The sequence below is a fragment of the Carassius carassius genome, chromosome 37 (genome assembly GCF_963082965.1).
Source record: "Carassius carassius chromosome 37, fCarCar2.1, whole genome shotgun sequence".
Lineage (NCBI taxonomy): Eukaryota > Metazoa > Chordata > Actinopteri > Cypriniformes > Cyprinidae > Carassius > Carassius carassius.
The window spans coordinates 10,261,191-10,281,747 of NC_081791.1; the positions used below are offsets into that span (position 1 = coordinate 10,261,191).

At 36.3% G+C, this 20,557-nt stretch overlaps 1 protein-coding gene across 1 annotated transcript; it reads right to left on the minus strand.

Annotated features, from left to right (window-relative positions):
• Positions 1-7,999: 7,999 nt before the first annotated feature.
• Positions 8,000-14,183, minus strand: LOC132117688 (endothelin-3-like). The gene is made up of 4 exons (XM_059527001.1): positions 13,972-14,183; positions 13,146-13,353; positions 8,431-8,571; positions 8,000-8,239 (listed from the first exon to the last, which is right to left on the minus strand). The coding sequence occupies exons 1-4, from the start codon at positions 14,033-14,035 to the stop codon at positions 8,191-8,193; spliced, it is 462 nt and encodes a 153-aa protein (XP_059382984.1). The 5' UTR covers positions 14,036-14,183; the 3' UTR covers positions 8,000-8,190.
• Between the last annotated feature and the right edge of the window lie 6,374 nt (positions 14,184-20,557).

Consider the following 20,557-nt stretch of genomic DNA (forward strand, 5'->3'; position numbering starts at 1 on the left):
AGCCCTGAATTTTCTGTGTCTCCACTGGTTCCGTCCAGCCCTGAATTTTCTGTTTCTCCACTGGTTCCGCCCAGCCCTGAATTTTCTGTGTCTCCACTGGTTCCGTCCAGCCCTGAATCTCCTGTGTCTCCGCTAGTTCCGCCCAGCCCTGAATTTTCTGTGTCTCCACTGGTTCCGTCCAGCCCTGAATTTTCTGTTTCTCCGCTGGTTCCGTCCAGCCCTGAATTTTCTGTTTCTCCGCTGGTTCTGCCCAGCCCTGAATTTTCTGTTTCTCCACTGGTTCCGTCCAGCCCTGAATCTCCTGTGTCTCCACTGGTTCTGTCCAGCCCTGAATTTTCTGTCTCCGCTGGTTCCGCCCAGCCCTGAATTTTCTGTGTCTCCACTGGTTCCGTCCAGCCCTGAATTTTCTGTTTCTCCACTGGTTCCGCCCAGCCCTGAATTTTCTGTTTCTCCGCTGGTTCCGCCCAGCCCTGAATTTTCTGTGTCTCCACTGGTTCCGTCCAGCCCTGAATCTCCTGTGTCTCCACTGGTTCCGCCCAGCCCTAAATTTTCTGTGTCTCCGCTGGTTCCGCCCAGCCCTGAATTTTCTGTGTCTCCACTGGTTCCGTCCAGCCCTGAATTTTCTGTTTCTCCGCTGGTTCCGTCCAGCCCTGAATTTTCTGTTTCTCCGCTGGTTCCGCCCAGCCCTGAATTTTCTGTTTCTCCGCTGGTTCCGCCCAGCCCTGAATTTTCTGTTTCTCCGCTGGTTCCGCCCAGCCCTGAATTTTCTGTTTCTCCACTGGTTCCGCCCAGCCCTGAATTTTCTGTTTCTCCACTGGTTCCGTCCAGCCCTGAATCTCCTGTGTCTCCACTGGTTCTGTCCAGCCCTGAATTTTCTGTGTCTCCACTGGTTCCGTCCAGCCCTGAATCTCCTGTGTCTCCACTGGTTCCGCCCAGCCCTTAATTTTCTGTGTCTCCGCTGGTTCCGCCCAGCCCTGAATTTTCTGTTTCTCAACTGGTTCCGTCCAGCCCTGAATCTCCTGTGTCTCTGCTGGTTCCGTCCAGCCCTGAATCTCCTGTGTCTCCACTGGTTCAGTCCAGCCCCGTATCTCCTATCTCTCTGCTGGCCCTGTCCAGCCCTGATCCTCCTGTGTTTCCTCCCATCCTCCCTTTCTCATCTCCTCCTAGACCAGCCAGTACCTCGACCTCATCTCTGCTGGTGCCAGTCAGTCCCGCAGCTCACCCTCAGTCCACGCCATCTGGGCGCGATGGTTCGCCGCAGGACTTCCAGTCTCCAGCTACGCCTTGGTGTGTGGATTCCCTGTCTCTGCCTCCAGCCTCCGAGCCCTGGACTCCTCCTCGGTCCTTCGACCCAGCGGCTCCGCCTTGGCTCTTAGCTCCCTCGTCTCCACCGTGGCCTGGCATCCCACCTGCTCCACTGGAATCCCTCGTCCCTCCGGCTCCACCTTGGTCAGTCGTCGACCATCCGCCGCCTTGGGACTCCATTCCTCTGGCTTCACCTCGTCACTCCATCCCTCCGGCTCTGTTGGACTCCTTCCCTCTGGTTCCGCCTCCATCCTCAGTCACTCCGGCTCTGCAGTGGTCATTCAGGGCCCCGCCTCTGCCTTGGATGCCTGAGCCTTCTGCTCCACCTTGGCCCTCCGGATCCTCGGCTTCACCCTGGCTCTGCGGCTGCTCTGCTCCATCTTGGGCTCCTCACCCACCGGTGCAGTCTTCATCTGTCGGCCACCTGGTGTCGTCGACCCCTCCTCCACCATGGCTCTTCCCACTGTCGACTCCACCGTGGATCTCCATCCTGGCTGGTCTCTGGAGCAACATCTGGCTCCTCCTCCTCTGGGCTCCTCCCTACTACTCCATCCTGGGTCCTCTCCTTTGCCTGCCCTACACCCGCCTCCAGAACCCCCACCCTCCCTTCACTGGTATTCCTCTTGCGGTGCGAGGATGCACCGTTCCGGGAGGGGGCGAACTGTTACGTTCAGTGACTTTCAGTTCCCTTATTTGGTCATCTTCCTTATCTTGTTTGGTTAATTGATTATTCCCCACCTGTCTCCATTCACCTGATTTGTCCCTCGTGTTTAAATACCCTGTCTTTTGAGTTCCTCCTTGTCTGTGATTGATGTAAGTTAATGTAGTTATGTTGTATGTAGTCCGTTATCTCTATCGATGTTCAGTAAACTCCCCTTATAACCTCCTCATGCACTTTATCTCTACGCTAGCATACACACGACTGTAACATATTTGTCATGCACGTGTAAATCTCCTAAAACCCTGATGTTGATATTAAGTAAAGAGAAACGGATTGAGGTATTTAAAATCTACTAAAAAATCTACATTTTAGTAAAGTTACATATATAAATTAATTATGTTGTTGACATACATGGTTGCTACATAATGCTAAATAAAAAAAAATTACAAAGTACATTTTGCTATAGGTATTATGTTATCTATATCTACCCAAAGAATGCACACATGTTAAAATTATCATCTTAAAGGTAACATATATGACAATATCACTCTTGATAGAGCGCAATATATGTCATAACTTACATTTCTGCATGGCAGTTTTGCATTTTTTCCTACTTAAATTCATGTTCAGGAATTTTTTCATTCAATACTGAATGACGCACAACTGCTTAAAACAATAACTGTGAACAATGCATCAGAGAATTGTATACAAAAGAAGCTGTTTTCTTAACCTTTATTAAAATGTACTTCAATAACTTTAACTCCACTGTGGTATGTAACCGCCAATATCCACAATCCAAATGATCAAATATTACACCCCTTAAATATCCTATTTCACACAGAAATATGTCTACTGCACTTCCAGGGGGAAAAAAAATTAGGGACATTTTGGCTTCTGTAGCTTAGCACCTCAGCAACAGCATTGAACCTTTTTTCTGAAGTAAATTGGTTGCAAGCATTGTTTTACTTTGACTGCAATACACAGTGATGTAATGGACCAGAAGAGCATTAATTCAGTCTTTCACAGTAAACACTTACTGTTTACACCATTAACACTGCAGTATATATAGATTATGGATCTATAATCTGTCTTTCTAGAACACCTCACCAGCGTATATTGTGTTTACTTGTTAAAGAATGTCTCATTAAACAAAGATTATCTATCATAGGAGAGCTTGCAGAACGCATCTGAGGACCGGTGACATGTTGTAAAACTGCTCCAGTCAGCTGCTTCTGGCTCCCGCCGCAGAGGCTGTCGATCATCACGGCAACATGCTTAATTGTCTGTGAAAGATTGCCACAAGGGGATCAAAAATTCCCTTTATGCCTAAAAGCAATTACCTTGGCCTTATTTTTAAAATGCTCCACTTGTGCATGGAGAAGAGGCATGCTGGGACAGCAACTGCAAGAGGACCGTGATTGAGCTCTGTTGAAATAATCAATATATTATAGTCAAGTCCCTATAAGGGAAACATTACAATAGAAATGAACATAAATATGCTATTAGAACTGGATCCACTTTGTGGTTCTTGAGCTAAGAACCAGTATTATAGACCAGCTTTACTTGATTTAAAAACAAATTAAGTTGCAAGACTTGTTAGCAAATTTTAGGACCGCCTTACTTCTAGAAGCTTCTAGGAAATATCTAAACTGTTCAAAAGTTTAACAAAACAAGTTTCCACAAAAATATGAAGCAGCAAATCTATTTAAGATGCAGCAATCCAACATATTAGACTGATTTCTGACCCTACCATATACCACACCTCATAAAAACAGATGTTTGTGTTCATGAACGGAATGTCATTGAAAAACAGAACACCATCAGCACATTCTTTGCTATAATTACAATTTCACAGACAAAACTATATTTCATCCAACATCTCTAGGAGTTATAATTGTTGGAACATTTTGGCTTTTGTAAGGTGTTGTATAAACGTCTTTCCAGATCTGAAACACTGACACTCTGATACGGTCTGTGCTAAGAATTTTTTGCATAACGCAAAACATTTCTACTGCCTACACCAAAAACTCAAGTTTCAAAAAAAGCAAGGGGACATGCTGAGAAAGTTTTAGAAATTCCAATAGGTAAATAAATTATCAACAAAAAAATATTAGAACTGGCATAAGGAAAAACCCTAAAGAGTGGCAGGTGAAATTACCAGTTGTCAAAAGAAATCTGAACAAGCCCAGTGCTGAAACAGCATTAAATAAAAATAAATATTTATTTAAATACAAAAATAGCATATATAATACATGATATATAGCATGAATGATCATCAAATACTGTACACAACCTGTTAAATTCAACAGATGGTTATGTGAAAATAAACCAAGCATACAGGCTTCTTCTCCAAAGTGAATCAGATTTTTGAGGGCCTAAACATTCTCCAAAACTCATGAAACTTTGCACACATGTCAGAACTGGCGAAATGAACATCTGATATGGGTTTCAGAAGTGGGACTGGCAAAATGGCTCGATGCCACCACCTATAAAATTTCAATAGAGTGCACCTTGAGAAAATCGCTACACACGTGTAACACACCATTACCTACAAGAAAGTATCTTGGTACAAAGTCCAAACCCCAACAGGAAGTACATTATTTTAATTTCCTGTGTGATTTTTATGCAGTTTTTGCCATTTCCAGGCCTTGTACTTTGACAAACTCCACCTAAAGTTTTAATCGGATCATCTTCAAATTTGGTGAGGGTTATCATAAGGACTTTGTGACGTTAAAATGCAAAGATCTCGATTTTTCGTCAAGGGGCGTGTCCCTGGTGGTCTGACAAAATTTGATGTTTTGCCATGAAACAGGAAGTTGCTGTAACTCAGGCAATCAATGTCCGATCTGCCCCTGCTCTGTCCTGAACAAATAACCATGCCCAAATTCAGTTTTAGTCATAGCACCACCTGCTGGCAACAGGAAGTGTCATGGCTAACACTGTTATGGACTCCTTGCAACATGCTGGCAACATGCTAGGAACATGCTAAAACATTCTAGCAACACATAGCTAAGTGTTACAGCATGCTATTAATGCAGTGAAACAGGAAGTTGATGTAACTCAGGCATGCAGTGTCCAATCTGCATGAAACCTAACATATTTGATGAGAGCCCTGGCCTGAACACCTGGCAAGATTCAGTTATAGTCATAGTGCCACCCGCTGCCATTAGGAAGTGACATTTAACACTGTGATGCACTATTAGCAACACAGTTAAATACTCCATTGTGGGCTAAACATGTTAGAAACATGCTCAAACATGCTAGCAACACTTACTAAGTGCTAAAGCATGCTATTAGCACCATCAAACGAAGTTGTTGTAACTCATGCATATAATGCCCAATCTGCCCCAAACTTTATAAGAGTCCCAGCTTGAACACGTCTCAAGGCCAATTATAACCATAGTGCCATACTGCTGGCAACAGGACATTTCTTGATTTACACTAACTTAAACATTAAATGTCCGATCTGACCCAAACTTCAAATGTTCACATGTGGGCTAAAGACATCTACATGCCAATATTCAGTTATATTTCACACGCTTGCATCATGGTACTGTCCTCAATGCGCATCCACAAGTGATGCAATAGTGATGAAAATGTTGAATAAAGTCGTTATTTCTGTTTTCTTTGCGAAAAAAGTATTTTCATAGCTTTGTAACATTACAGTTGAACCACTGATGTCACATGGACTACTTTGTCGATCATCCTGATACGTTTCTGTGCCTTGACTGTGGTAGGAGGCTCAGAGAGCCCTCAGATTTAATCAAAAATATCTTAAATTGTGTTACAAAGATTAAAAAAAGGTCTTAAGGGTTTGGAACAACATAATGATGAGTAATTAATGACATAATTTTCATTTTTGGATGAACTATCCCTTTAATTTTTGTGAAATAAATTTGTGTTGTTTTAGTTTTTTACCAAATGATATATATATATATATATATATATATATATATATATATATATATATATATATATATATATATCATATATATATACAGTATATATCATATATATATATACAGTATATATATATCATATATATATACAGTATATATCATATATATATATACAGTATATATCTGTATATATCATATATATATATACAGTACAGACCAAAAGTTTGGACATACTTCTCATTCAAAGAGTTTTCTTTATTTTCATGACTATGAAAATTGTAGATTCACACTGAATTAACACATGTGGAATTATATACATAACAAAAAAAGTGTGAAACAACTGAAAATATGTCATATTGTAGGTTCTTCAAAGTAGCCACCTTTTGCTTTGATTACTGCTTTGCACACTCTTGGCATTCTCTTGATGAGCTTCAAGAGGTAGTCACCTGAAATGGTCTTCCAACAGTCTTGAAGGAGTTCCCCGAGAGATGCTTAGCACTTGTTGGCCCTTTTGCCTTCTGTCTGCGGTCCAGCTCACCCCTAAACCATCTCGATTGGGTTCAGGTCCGGTGACTGTGGAGGCCAGGTCATCTGGCGCAGCACCCCATCACTCTCCTTCTTGGTCAAATAGCCCTTGATGCCTTCAGTGTGACTCTACAATTTTCATAGTCATGAAAATAAAGAAAACTCTTTGAATGAGAAGGTGTGTCCAAACTTTTGGTCTGTACTGTATATATATATGGTAAGTGGGTCGTGGCTTGATGACCATGGGAAAACGTGGGCCCCAAGGCCAAACCAGCTGAGAACCAGTGATGTTTCATTCACTATTAGTTTAAGGATGTCTCACAGTAATACAGTTTATAAATACAATGTACTATAGAAAATTAATGTATTTTGAAATAATGTTAGGTTTTGTAACAAGGCAGATAAAAAATTGACAGTTTATTTAAAGTAATATTTTAAGCACTGCTAAAACTTTACCTATTGTTTTATGACCAGTATAGCCTACCAGTCTACTCTCTATTTGTTCACCAGTTGTTGGTAGTGTAAATAAATGAAAAATGTGTATTATTTTTCTGTGTTACCTGGAAATATCCATGTCCATTTGTTAACAGAAATCCACCTGATGATGTAAAATGCATTATGGGTGTCGACTTTTGAAAACATATAGTTTATCCTCATTTTTGTATCCCTGTATAGTTTAATTGAGCCTAGTGCATTATGGTTGTTGTAGTTTTCCTATTCTTTATATTTTCTCTTGCCTTATATCTACTACTAATAATAATTTCTGCTAACATTTATTATAACCCCATCTTATCATCCTGGTCAATTGCACTTTTAAAGAAAACTAACCAAAGCAACTTGTGGTTAGTTTGAAATTGAAACAGTGGTTAGGATATGCCTTGGATGATACAGAATTGTTTAAAAGTTACTATAAATCAAGCTTGTCATTAACAACATTGTAAAATGACCATATAATAATTTAAAGTGTTTACAAACACAGATAATACCAGTGAAGATTAAATAGTGAGACTACAAAGAAATTAGTATTGCATCCAAAGGCGGTCAAACTTCTGCAGGAGGTCAAGCTCTCAAGTCATTGTTTATATATATATATATATATATATATATTAAGATCAGAGTGATAGACCATTTAGTTTAATATTCCGCTTTCAGTATATTGGTCTCACTAGATCCATTATTTTATGCATGAATAATAACATTTGAACTCAAAGCCATCTTAGGAATATAAAATGTCATATCTTGTTGTGGAGAGGGGATACATATTGCTGGAGTGAGCAAAAATGTAGAGGATAATTTCAGGAGGTTGAAAATTGCAGCAGTTAATCTGGCAATCTTTCTCTCAGGAGTCTTAAGAGATCTTAACAGTTCATCCACAATAACAATGTTTAACGTTTAATTTCCTGCTATCAGCCGAAGTGAAGGAGCCTCGGTACATGTAAATTCAAGACTGACTTCATCTGCGTCTTCACCCAGTAATCCCTCTGTGTGCTCTGAAAATCAGCCCACAAAGTGGAGATAATGCCGAATCTATTTTACAGGTCTATTTCCAATACCGCAAGACTCCCAAATTCAAAGACGTCCACTGAATATTTGTATTAGACATGAAATCTGCAAAGAGTTTTCTAAAGAATTCACTTGTTACCGTGGACCAGATGAGTCAAGGTCGTTCCAGGAAATATAACACGGTGAGGAATGTGGGGAAGGTTTCGCTCCAAATCTGTAAAAATCCAAAAGCTGTACCTAGTTGGGTGCCCAGTTTAATGCTGATCTGTTCTCATAGGCCCAACGTGTGACGTATTTTTACCCAGGTGAATGTCCTATCGATCTTCTGTCCGGCACATTCTGTGTTCTTTGTAATTCAAAACAGAACCATAAAATATCATCACACCTAATAATAGAAATTCAGAACAAGCTATAGTTTTTTTTATTTCAGAATGCATCAATACACGAAAAAAAAAAATACTATTATATTTTCTTATGAATAAATAAACACATGCAAAAGAAAATCCAGATGATTTTGCTTATGAATTAGTTTTGTACCTTCCATCACAGAAGTTGTAGCACTGGGCATCACTGTGGTCTGCACATGTGCAGCGATGAAGTACCATCCTCACTGTCCCACTGGAGCGTCTCAGTCGCTGAGGGCTGCGGTAACTTGACATGCCATACGGAACTGTGCGCCTGCAGACAGAACAGACAGACTCTTATGTTTTAGTTTAAAAACATCAGGATTTTTTTAAAGGGATAGATTTTCACCCAAAAATTCTGTCATTATGTACATACTATCATGTCATTCCAAACCTATAAGATTTTGGCTAAGCCTGGAAACACAAGTTATTTCTAATGAAACCTGAGAGGTTTCTGTCCCTCTATTGAAAGTCCAGGTAACTAAAACTTCCAAAAGAGGTAACAAAGGCATCATAAAAGAATTTCATATGAACAAAGCCATATGAACCGGGGTATCCTTTTAGCGTGCACTGTCCTCCACTGTTTTCAGTTCTTTGTCTTAATTAAATGCTTTGCATGATTTGTAAAAAATATAAATAATTTTATATGAATTTATACTTTCATTGGAGCACCCAACTCCAACCTACCCAATTCTGTTAAAGCGCCCACATCTCATTCAAAAAGATACTCGCGTACTCTTTAGAATGATGCAATCGGTCACGAGACACGCAAGAGCCAATGACATTTCACAAGCAAGGCTGGCACTGTGTAAATAGTGTAATGCAAATAAAACTGTTGTGACTGTTTACATTGAAAAATCACACCCCAACATATATGCAATAATGGCAATATTAAACCCAATATAGAATTTAATCATGATGATAAAATTCTCAGTGCCTTTTAAATCAGCATACTGATACCAAGGGTTTCTTATTTAAAGCAATGGAGGACCCTCCATGTCGAAAGATTATGCTAAAGGGGTACCTTGTGCATCAAAAAGTGACTCTAAATGGTCAATATGTGACGAATTGGGAGGGAGAATGTGTTGAAAATAATTGGATCTGTTCACAAGACAAGGATTAATTTTACAATGCCTTTAAACTACAATTTTACAATGCCTTAAAACTTACAACTTTTTGGTTCTTTCAAAGTTTTGATTACCTTGACTTTTAGTTAAATTTTCAGTTTCAACAAAAATATTTTAATTTGTGTTTTCTTATGGGTTTGGAATGACATGAGGATGAATAAGCGTAACAGAAAACTCATTTGTGGGTGAACTGTTCCTTTTCAGAACCTTTTTCATCAAAAGAGAAATGAAACTGAAATGTTTCTTTGCCCGTTTGGTTATGAAATGACAAAATGAAAGAATAATAATTAATAATTGGTCAAATATAGCTAATAAATCTGATAAACATGTTCCCATCTATGTTTCACTGTCAGTAGAGTTCAAAATGTTGCTTTGGAAATCACTAGGCCAACCATGACAAATCCAAGACTGACTCTGGAATAAATTAAGGGATTTATTAAATGTGGTTTCATTCCTAATACTTTCCAAAGTGTTCTGTATGTGGCCTTTCTGTTTAGTATGTTACACAAGGAATGTGCTGTTGTGTGTAAACTATCTTAAAAAGAACATTTTGCTGTTTAATAACAAAATGTGCTGCCATGACAACTTGAGTTTGACTATAAATAATATATTCCCTTTTCTCCTGTGCACAGATATTCAGAATCATCTCATTTGGTTGGAGTGAAGCTGAAGAGGGCATGGAATTGCTTTTGAGACAATAGGGGGGCTGGTAAATCGTGGTGAAATGTAGTTTTGATCGTGTTTAAGCATCACAGAGAACAAATCCATAAAAGATGAGTCAGAGTTTCACAATCACGCCAAACAGATTATTAAAATTTAAATCACACCACATATGGCACATGATGGGCTGAACTCACCCCGACATAAGAAACAGATGAACACTGTCCAGTCAGATATAACAATCTGTTATGACTCAGTAATTGCACAAAAATATTTCAATGGATTTCAAACACAGACTGCGATAACTAGCAAAAACACAAGCAGTGCTTCGATCAAACTGGTTTCAGGAGAAACATTACCGTTCAAAAGTTTGGGGGTGGTGAGATTTTTTCATGTTTTTCAAAAGTCTCTTTTGTTCACCATTTCTTTGATCAAAAGAAAAACAATAATATTGTGAAATGTTATTACAATTTAAAATAAGTGTATTCGACAGTAATGTAATTTATTCAGCATCATTATTCCAGTCTTCAGTGTCACATCCTTCAGAAATCATTCTAACATGCTGAATGCTGCTCAAGAAACGTCATATTAGAATATTTAATATATTTATTTTTTTTTATGTTGAAAACAGTGCTGCTTAAAATTTCTGTAGAAGCTGTAATACTTTCAGGATTCTCTGATGAATAAAGTTCAAAAGAGCAATACTTTTATGGAACATAATATTTTATAAAATTCTAAATGACTTTGTCACTTTTGATCAAGTTAACGCATCCTTGCTTAATAAAATTATTTATTTATTTACTTTTGAAAGCTAGTGTACTTTAACTAGCTTACAAAAATGTAAATTCTGTCATTATTTGCTTACTCTTATTTCATTCCAAACCTGTATGACTTTCTCCCTGCTGCTGAACACTAAAGACAATATTTTGAAGAATGTTGGTAGAATTCCTTTATATGAACAAAGAAGAAAAACAAAACAAAACAAAACAGTGAGACATTTCTCAAAATATTTTCTTTTCGGTTCCACAGAAGAAAGAAAGTCATACAGGTGGAATTTTTTTTTTTAACACCCAAAACTTGATAAAGTATGATATTTTTTAAATTATTTTACAAGCACTAAAAGAAACTTTAAAGGAAAGCAACCTGTTATATTTAAAACAAAGCTGGAATTGCATTGACACTTGGAGATAAACCATAAGAGGCTGCCTCTGGTGATGGGTTGGAACAAGGGCCAAAAATCTTTCTGCAGTCTCATCTGGGAAAGCTTCCATGCACTTTATATGAGCTTCTCTCTGATCTCCAGCCACTCTCTTCAGTACTCTCTTTCTGAACGCATGCCTCTCATCTCACATCACAAGTGTTTGCTCTCAGGTTGACCATTTGGTTTCAGTGTGGAGCCAGGGGTCTGAGCTGTCAATATCAATGGTGAGTGATGTGCCACAACACATTGTAAGTCATAGTTTAAATAGCTCAGCGTCAATCTGAATCACTCTACTAAACGTCCTGTGGCGATCTCTCATGTATTTAGCTAAATAGCAATAACTCATTCATGGCTGCATGTTGTCATATTTGTACTACTGAATGTATCTATATATTTAAATGAAATATGTTCAGAAATATCCTTTAGTCATGTGTTTGCTGGCTATGGAATGAAACTGAATAGAGAGTATTAATGTGTGTTGGGGATGACCTAATTTCAATCCTTTTTGTTACTCTAGCGAGCCAAACTTTATTTTTTATTGTACATATACTGTTTGAGCTGGCTGTGAAAAAAACTCTAATTTTTGAGAATCCTCTGCTTCTATTGCATCAGCACCATGGACAGTAACCGTCACCATGGAAACACAGTCACATCAAAATACACTTAAGATAAGTGCTGCAGAAACTTAAGTTGGACCTCTATGTACAATATAAAGAGCAGACACTATTAAGTCAATGACACTATAGATATAGAAGTATTCAGTTGTGTTCAGTTTGTTTTTCTTCAGGATACCAAATAGAAAGTTCAAAAGAATAGCATTTACCTCTGAAATAGAAAGCGTTTATAACTTATACACTAACTTTCAGTTTGGGTCCAGTCTTTTTTTCTTTTCTTGTTTTTTTTTTGTGGAAATTATTTAAATAAATTAATACTTTTATTCAGCGAGGATGCATTAAATTGATAAAAAGTGACATTGAAAACACTTATAAAGCTACAAAAGCTTTCTAGATGAAAATATTTATAAAATATGTTAATTAAAATATCAGTATGAACAGTATTAATTTAATTAATTTAATTTACTAATTACTATAATTTATGTAAATGTTCTAAATATTAATATTAAAATATGTGGCATTATATTTTTAAAGCAAAACTTATGTTTTAGGAACTTAATAATGAAATATTTAAGTTTAACGGTGGTACTTTATTCATGCTTTGTCCTTATTCCCTCTTAATAATCCAAGCTAAACTACAACAACTCTTTAATATAAAACAATATTGGTCTAGCAGAATGAGAAAGAAAAATAGACAGAACAACCATATCCAATAACATTTAAGTGCCTCTCAGTGCTTCTGTCCTGAATATAAAGGTCACTGTGTTGATCATCCATCAAGCTTCAGGCCTGTACAAAAACTCAAGAACAATAAATTCCAAATAGATTCTTCAGCATGACTGAGAATCCTTGGCCTGATCTCCTGCATGGAATGCATTACCTTCCCAGGGGTACATTTAGTTCACCCCTCTTGAGACCTAACCAACAATACCACATTCAGAGGAGTCAATGTGTGTTTCTGCTACCTTTTACCAATTAACACTTGGTTTATGGTTGGTAAATATATTAAAATTGTGAAAATTATTATTATTATTGTCATTATTATAGACATTTTAGCATACATTTTACTTTTATTTTCAATTCGCATTTGTTTGAAACAAACTATTAAGCAAAATAAAATGGGAATTGATTATCAAAGTTTCATTCATTTATAAGATTTAGTGAAATGCTCCTCACTTTAGTGTCTCTTCAGTAGACAAATCAAGCATCAGTTGCAGGAGATCTTGGGAATAATGGATGTACTCACTGTGGGGTGTTGATCCAGATGATGCCCAAGTGACAGTAATAAACACATTCCCTGTCCTTAAAAGAGTAGCAAGTGCAGCGCTTGGATCTTGTGCGGGAGTGTGATGCTGAAATGAGCTCTGCTTTTGTGTGCTGATGCAAAACACTGTTCGGATCATCAGAGAAGACTGGAGATGAGTGCAGGTCTCCTGTCCGGGATACTGATGCACCTTTAATTTGAGCAATAATCCATTATTATAAAAGGGCATAACTAATGTCAAAGCACACTTCAATTACACTGGAATTGAAAAGTACAAATGTAGTGAAAAAAGAAAAAGAAAAAAATATTTACCTTAAAATGTAATATATATATATATTTTTTTTTAGTTCAGTTTAGCTCTGGTTCATTAAATAATAATAACAACAGATAAAGCTTTGGATTTGAATAATTTATTAGTAAATATTGAAATTAACATGGTCTAAGATTGTAATTTTAACCTGATTTCAAGTGTTACCATTATTATAGTATTGAAGACTATTAGAATTTTAAAGAAAATGTTTCAGGACAATAATGTTACAGTACAAAAGGTAACCTTAAATTAAATAAAAATTAAAGCCGTTATTTATTATGTCTTATGACCTGCTCGTGTTCTTTACAGAGATTTCATTAGGCTACCAGCTAGCTACATAACACTCGCTAATGAAAGTCATAAAAACTGAATAACAATAAAATACGCAGGCTAAATATTACTTACACCTGGACAAATAACAAACAATTAATTGCTCATATAAACCCACTTCACAAAACTCACAAGAAAACTGCGGTTCAGTCTATTTTGAGCACTTACCCACGGTGAAAATGTTTAACAAACTCACAATTAACAAAAGAGCATCAGGAAACAGTTTTGCCATTTTACCAGAGTCCTTAATGAGCGCGTGACCAATAATTATATGTGAAGTTGTCAGACGCGGTATCCAAATTTCTAAATTTCTGTCTTCCAAAATAATTCCACTTTAGTCCACAAAAAAATTGTGAGCATCATCTTCTTGCTCTGGGGTAAAGGAAAATGAGTTTAAATTATTTTTTTAACGGTCAGACAAGATGTATATTTATAGCGCGTGCTGACCCCACCCACTGGTGAGCGCGCGCTCACGTGAACGAGCGTAGTTTGAGAGGAGCGATTGAAACATGACAAGTCATGTCAGCATGATAGTAAAAAAGCAGCACATTTAGGAGTTTGGACACGTCCCTTTATAGTTCCATCTTTTGTGTATAGATCCTAAAACATACCGTTACTTACAATCCACTGTCTTATTCCACTTCAGGAATTTTAGACGCTAACTTCCTTAACGTTGAGGAATTCGCTCATGTTGATGTACCTTGTCCCTTATTTATTATTGTACCTTCATAGCTGGAAGCAGGGGCATCGGACTGGGGGTAAAACCAGTACTGATTACCAGGGCCCCAAAGGAAGAGAGGGCCCTTGAAAAGTCTGGAATATATATTTTCAAGGGTGGGGGGGCGGGGTTGTTGGGGGCATTAGAACTGCCTATGCATAGGGCCCGGGATCTTGTGCAGCGCCCCTGGCTGGAAGACAATAAGGTTGGCCTCTTTTGAAATCCAAGCATATGGTTTTTGGCACACCTAAAGTTTATAAAACTGTAGAATAGTCAATTCTGGCATTTAACAGCCCTCACATTTAAATAGCAATGATCGTGTTTTGCAGTGAACTTTTCCTTCTGGAAATGTTAGTTATAATGTGGCACTAAGGCATTTTGTTAGGTTTTAAGGTAGAAAAGTGGATCTCTAAGAATTCAATTTCTTTTACAATATGTAGCCTACTTCTACAGCTGGTTTTATTATTAAGGTTTTAATATGAATATTATATTCTAATATGACATGTTTCTTGGTTTTATTATTATTATTATTTCATTATTAAGATGTTATAAGAATAAAAAAAAACATACTGTATTGTTTGGAGTTTATGAAAACCAATACATTTGTTTTTATAAACTGATCCAGTGATATCAAATAATATTTTTGACTTTAATAAAACCATTTTCAGTAATTATTAACAAGTATTACATGACATTAAATGAATAGTTCAAACAAAATGAAAACGAGCTGAAAATGTACTCACCCTCAGGCCATCAAAGATGTAGATGTAGATGTTTGTTTCCTCATCGGAACAGATTTTCATAAATTTAGCATTAGGTAATGGATCCTCTGCAGTGAATGGGTGCTATCAGAAGAAAAAACATGACAGTAATCCACACATCTCCAGTCCATCAATTAACAGCAAAAAGCTGTTTGTAAACTGATGTTTGTAAGAAATACATCAAGAAAAAAGAAAAGAAAACGTTAATACTGTCCATAATAGTATCCATAATACTGCCTTCTCCAGTGGATGTTTTTATCTTTTGTTTGGTCTATTATTCTGACGCACCCATTCACTGCAGAGAAGATTCATTGGTGAGCATGTATAATGCTAAAACTTGTCCAAATCTGCTCCGAAACAAGCTCATCTACCAACTGGAAGACCTGAGGGTGAGAAAATTTTCATTTTTGGGTGAATTATTAAGTGGGTTCCCACCTAATTCTATAAGTGTTTTCTTTAGTGGAAATTTTCAAGAGTAATTTATACACAATTAAACATTTATATTATTATTTATAATACATTTATTGCATTTGAAGGTCTTATACACTGACCTAAATCAGAAACTTCTATGCAGGATGCTAACGGATTAAAACCTTTTTCCTTTAACCCACAAGGTACTATGGAGTCAATTCAAAGCAAATAAACATTTAGACTTCCCCCCTCAGTGTCCTGGTGACCTCAGTTTCCTCTTCGGTGTAAAGTTTGATAGTATCCCTCAGAGAATTTCAAGGCCTTTATAAATCTCTTCAGTGTCTCGCAGCATTATTTATCACCTAAACTTTTGTCATTTATGTCGCATCATTAAAATTTAAGACACATCTGTGATATTTGGTTCACAATATACCCAGAGTTATACAACATAGTTTTTTTCATTCTGTGTTATATCTAATGTTCTATTCCTGACAGATAAAATAGCCTATTAGATAGATATGCTATTATTTTAATGCAAAATGACACATTGACTTATCTGAATTTCAAATGGGTCTTGGAAGAGGCTGTATTTGGGCATGAGACATGCCTATCCCAAACCCTAAATCAAACCCACAAACATCAGGATGTTTTCCCATCCAGCACCCTGGTTAACTGCTGTGGAGAAAGAGGAATTCTACACCAATTACATTGGGGGAAAAAAGAACAGAAACAATTCACTCACAAGCATCTCTCATTTTTGTGGACAGTGGGAAAGTTTTCCATATCAGTTTCTGTAACTTTGTAATTATTATTTGCAATAATTCAGATCAAATGCATGACAAATATTCTATTATATAACCACTTCATGTTGTACCAATTAAAAGTTGATGTTGGACATTTGATGAATTGCTATATCAATTGTGGATATAATTTCCAAAGGTGCTTATCTAACACCAAACAACGTTTTCATAAGAGTTATTATGATGAAAAACATTTTTGGAGCCAAGCTCCTGGGGACATTTACGGATGCTCTGCCTGAAGGTTTGAGTGTTTAGGAAGCTCTACCTCAAAAGCCACTAAGTACATGCAAGGAAAATGTTACATCAGTATTCAAACATACCGTGTATGCACAAAGAAAATACAGTTTGATTGTACAGCCAAGTAAAACACACACTCGAAGCATTCCCCAAACCCAGCTGTGAAACTGTACAAAAAAATCTCTAGTTTAATCAATTTCCTGACTACCACGGCAGGACTTGAAATAAATATAGGTTAGTAAAAGTGCCCTTTCTATAGATTAAATTTCACAAAAGCCTGACACCTCATTCAGAAATGTAATATTGTACAGAAGTAGTAGTATAAGTGTAGGGAGATTATAAAATATATTTATTTTGGAGAGACGCTCATGAAAAAACTACAATTTTAATCTCCAATGAATATATTGGACATTTTCATCAAAAATAAATTCCACAGATTCTTCTGTTTTTCAACTAAATTTCTCATGATTGCAGAACAAACAAACAAACCTATGAAGGAAAGAATGTGAGTCTTTTTTCAATAAAAATAAATAAAAAATACAAGCAATGAGGAAGAGATGACCACAGAATTCTGAAAAATCCAGCATTGCTTCTTAATTAACTAAATTTAATATATATCTTATTTCAGGTTGTTATCGGGATGTAATATGGATAATATAAGTCTATATTGCACAATTTAACACTAACTGACATCTTACTTAAAAAATACCTAAAAAGAGTATATTTTCTAAAGATAGCTTTCACAGTTGTACAGAAGACACATCTTTATATTTTTTTCTAGACCAAATGAAATTTAAGGTTTCCACAGATGGTCCAGTATATTAATGCCAAGCAACTTCCTTGTGCTAAAATCAAACCTCTGTATAATGTATCATCCTCTACAGTCTCTATAAACATCATTCTTTCACTTAATAAATATAATAACCTAAGCTCCATATTGTTTAAAATGCAGCAAGTATTCAGAAAATATAAAAGGTCTAATAGTCCAGTTTTATCATCACTAAAGTATGTTAGACATAAAACTCTTTACTGATTTATTGCAGGGTTTTGAAAGGAGCTTTTTTAAAATTATTATTATTAATACAACTGCTTTGGAAGAACATGTATATTTAAAAGAACTAAGAATTAAAGCGAACTTAATTAAATTCAATAGCAATGCTTAATGCTTCACTGTCAGCAGGTAAATACACCATTTAAAAAATAAAATAAAAAAACGTAAAAATAATTTTATATTCATAAGAATTTTACACACTGAGATAGCTTTTTGGCCAACAAACTGATGAAAACTGCCATGACCACCAACTCTATTTTATTGTTTTTGTTATATATGAATCCTCCATTATTGCCCTCTATTCTTTTTGGTGTTATTGTTACATGATTGTCATAATCATGTATAAATCAAGATTTTATAATTGGGAAATAATAAATATTTGTGAAATGTTCTTGGCTTTCTCATACAGCACTACAGTGTATCTATCTATCTATCTATCTATCTGAAAAAAGAAACATGTTTGCTGTGTTCCCTCTGAACAAATAAAACAGACCTAGAAAGTGAAAAATCAGGTGTGGAAAAGGAGTTCTGTCGAAAACCGTATTGCCTTTCATCACTGTATTGCTCTCTAGGAATTCTAGCTGACTGATCTGAAATGAAGCCATCAAAATATGTGAATGAAATCAAACAACAAACCACCTACCTGTGCAAGAGAGCTGACCAAATGAAAAGCCTCTGTGACCAGAAGCTACAGTGAATAGAATATTTTTTAATAGTTTTTATATTTTTTTATATTTAATAGAGACCTGATTACTTCATTATGTTGGTCGCCTTCATTCCCAGATGGTTCAAAGACCAGGGCCTTTTGGACATTCTAATTTTGCTTTTAGTATTTTATGGTTTATAATCCATTATGAAATTATTTTCACCACTCAATTTAAATACAATTTCAAACAGCCATGAAAGAGAGTAATACAATTCATGACTCTTAAACACACCATGCAGTGATCTGATATTTGAATACTCCTGTCGGATCATTACAGCTTTAAATAGAGTATAAACTGAAATGCTCGGATGCATTACACAGGTTCAGCTACAAGAACGCCTGCTTTTCTACCAGCACACATGCAGAGAAGATACAGCTAGAATACATCAAACTTATCTACTGCAGATCTTACATGACTTACATGGCCCTGACCTTCATATCATACATTCCTGATACTTCCAAACTGGCTTATGTAATACTTGCCAAGTTCAGGTTAAAACACATACCTGAGGGATTATCTGCCTATTACTTCTATTAAATGACCATGCTATGATCCATATCCATTTGTATATATATATATATATATATATATATATATATATATATATATATATAAAACGTACTTGAAAACGTACGTAAACATGAAAACATTTGGGTGTTCTCACGTTTTCAATTCACATAGGCTATAGCTGTGTCTCATTTCGTCAGTTGTATCCTCCAGAGGTTGCATTTGATGTGTTATATGTTACTTTTCTTGACTGCCCCAAAAATGATGTATGCAGCCTTCAAATGCAACCTATATTTATATAGCACTTTTAATTAAAACTCACATTTTTGAATATTGACACGATCACGATCCCAACTTAAATTTTAATAATTCATGAATGAAAATATTTTGTAACATGATATTGATGTACCATTTACATGGTAATGCAATGTCTGATTTTAAAATGGGTTTTAAAGGATTAATTTTGAGATTTTAAGTTTTCAGTTGATATATAATTTCTGATGATTTCTAAAATGTGAAATGTGAAAAAGGCAACAAAGAAGTCTTTTTTTTAACAAAAGTCAAAACTCCTGTTATGATGTAGATTTTTGAGGGTGCACTCTTGTCATAAATTAATCAATTACTTTTCCTACATAATTTTTAACAAAAAACATTGGTAAAATATATATTTGGGAGTCTTAGACCTTTCCAACGATATATAGTTTGTCAAGATTGGATTAGATTTGATTGTAATATAGTGAAGTAAATGTAGGCGTCCCACAGAGGGGACGGTTGACAGTCATGAAGATTGTGTCAAAGCAGGTTTAGAGTAATAAATAGGAGAATAGTGCATCAATAATGGAAAAGGACAATAGTAAATGTGTACCCAACTAAGCAAGCCAGAAGGCGACAGCGGCAAGGAACCAGAACTCCATCGGTGACAGAATGGAGAAAAAAAACCTTGGGAGGAACCAGTCTCAGACTGGGGGCCAGTTCTCTTTTGGCCAGACAAACCAGCAGTTTATTCCATGCTGCAGCAAAGTTAGATTGTGCAAGGGAATCATCATTAATACAACAGTTCAACAGCACGAGTGTCTAAATACAACCCGAATTCCGGAAAAGTTGGGACGTTTTTTAAATTTTAATAAAATGAAAACTAAAGAAATTTCAAATCACATGAGCCAATATTTTATTCACAATAGAACATAGATTACGTAGCAAATGTTTAAACTGAGAAATTTTACACTTTTATCCACTTAATTAGCTCATTTAAAATGTAATGCCTGCTACAGGTCTCAAAAAAGTTGGCACGGGGGCAACAAATGGCTAAAAAAGCAAGCAGTTTTGAAAAGATTCAGCTGGGAGAACATCTAGTGATTAATTAAGTTAATTGATATCAGGTCTGTAACAAGATTAGCTATAAAAGCTTTGTCTTAGAGAAGCAGAGTCTCTCAGAATTAAAGATGGGCAGAGGCTCTCCAATCTGTGAAAGACTGCGTAAAAAAATTGTGGAAAACTTTAAAAACAATGTTCCTCAACGTCAAATTGCAAAGGCTTTGCATATCTCATCATCTACAGTGCAT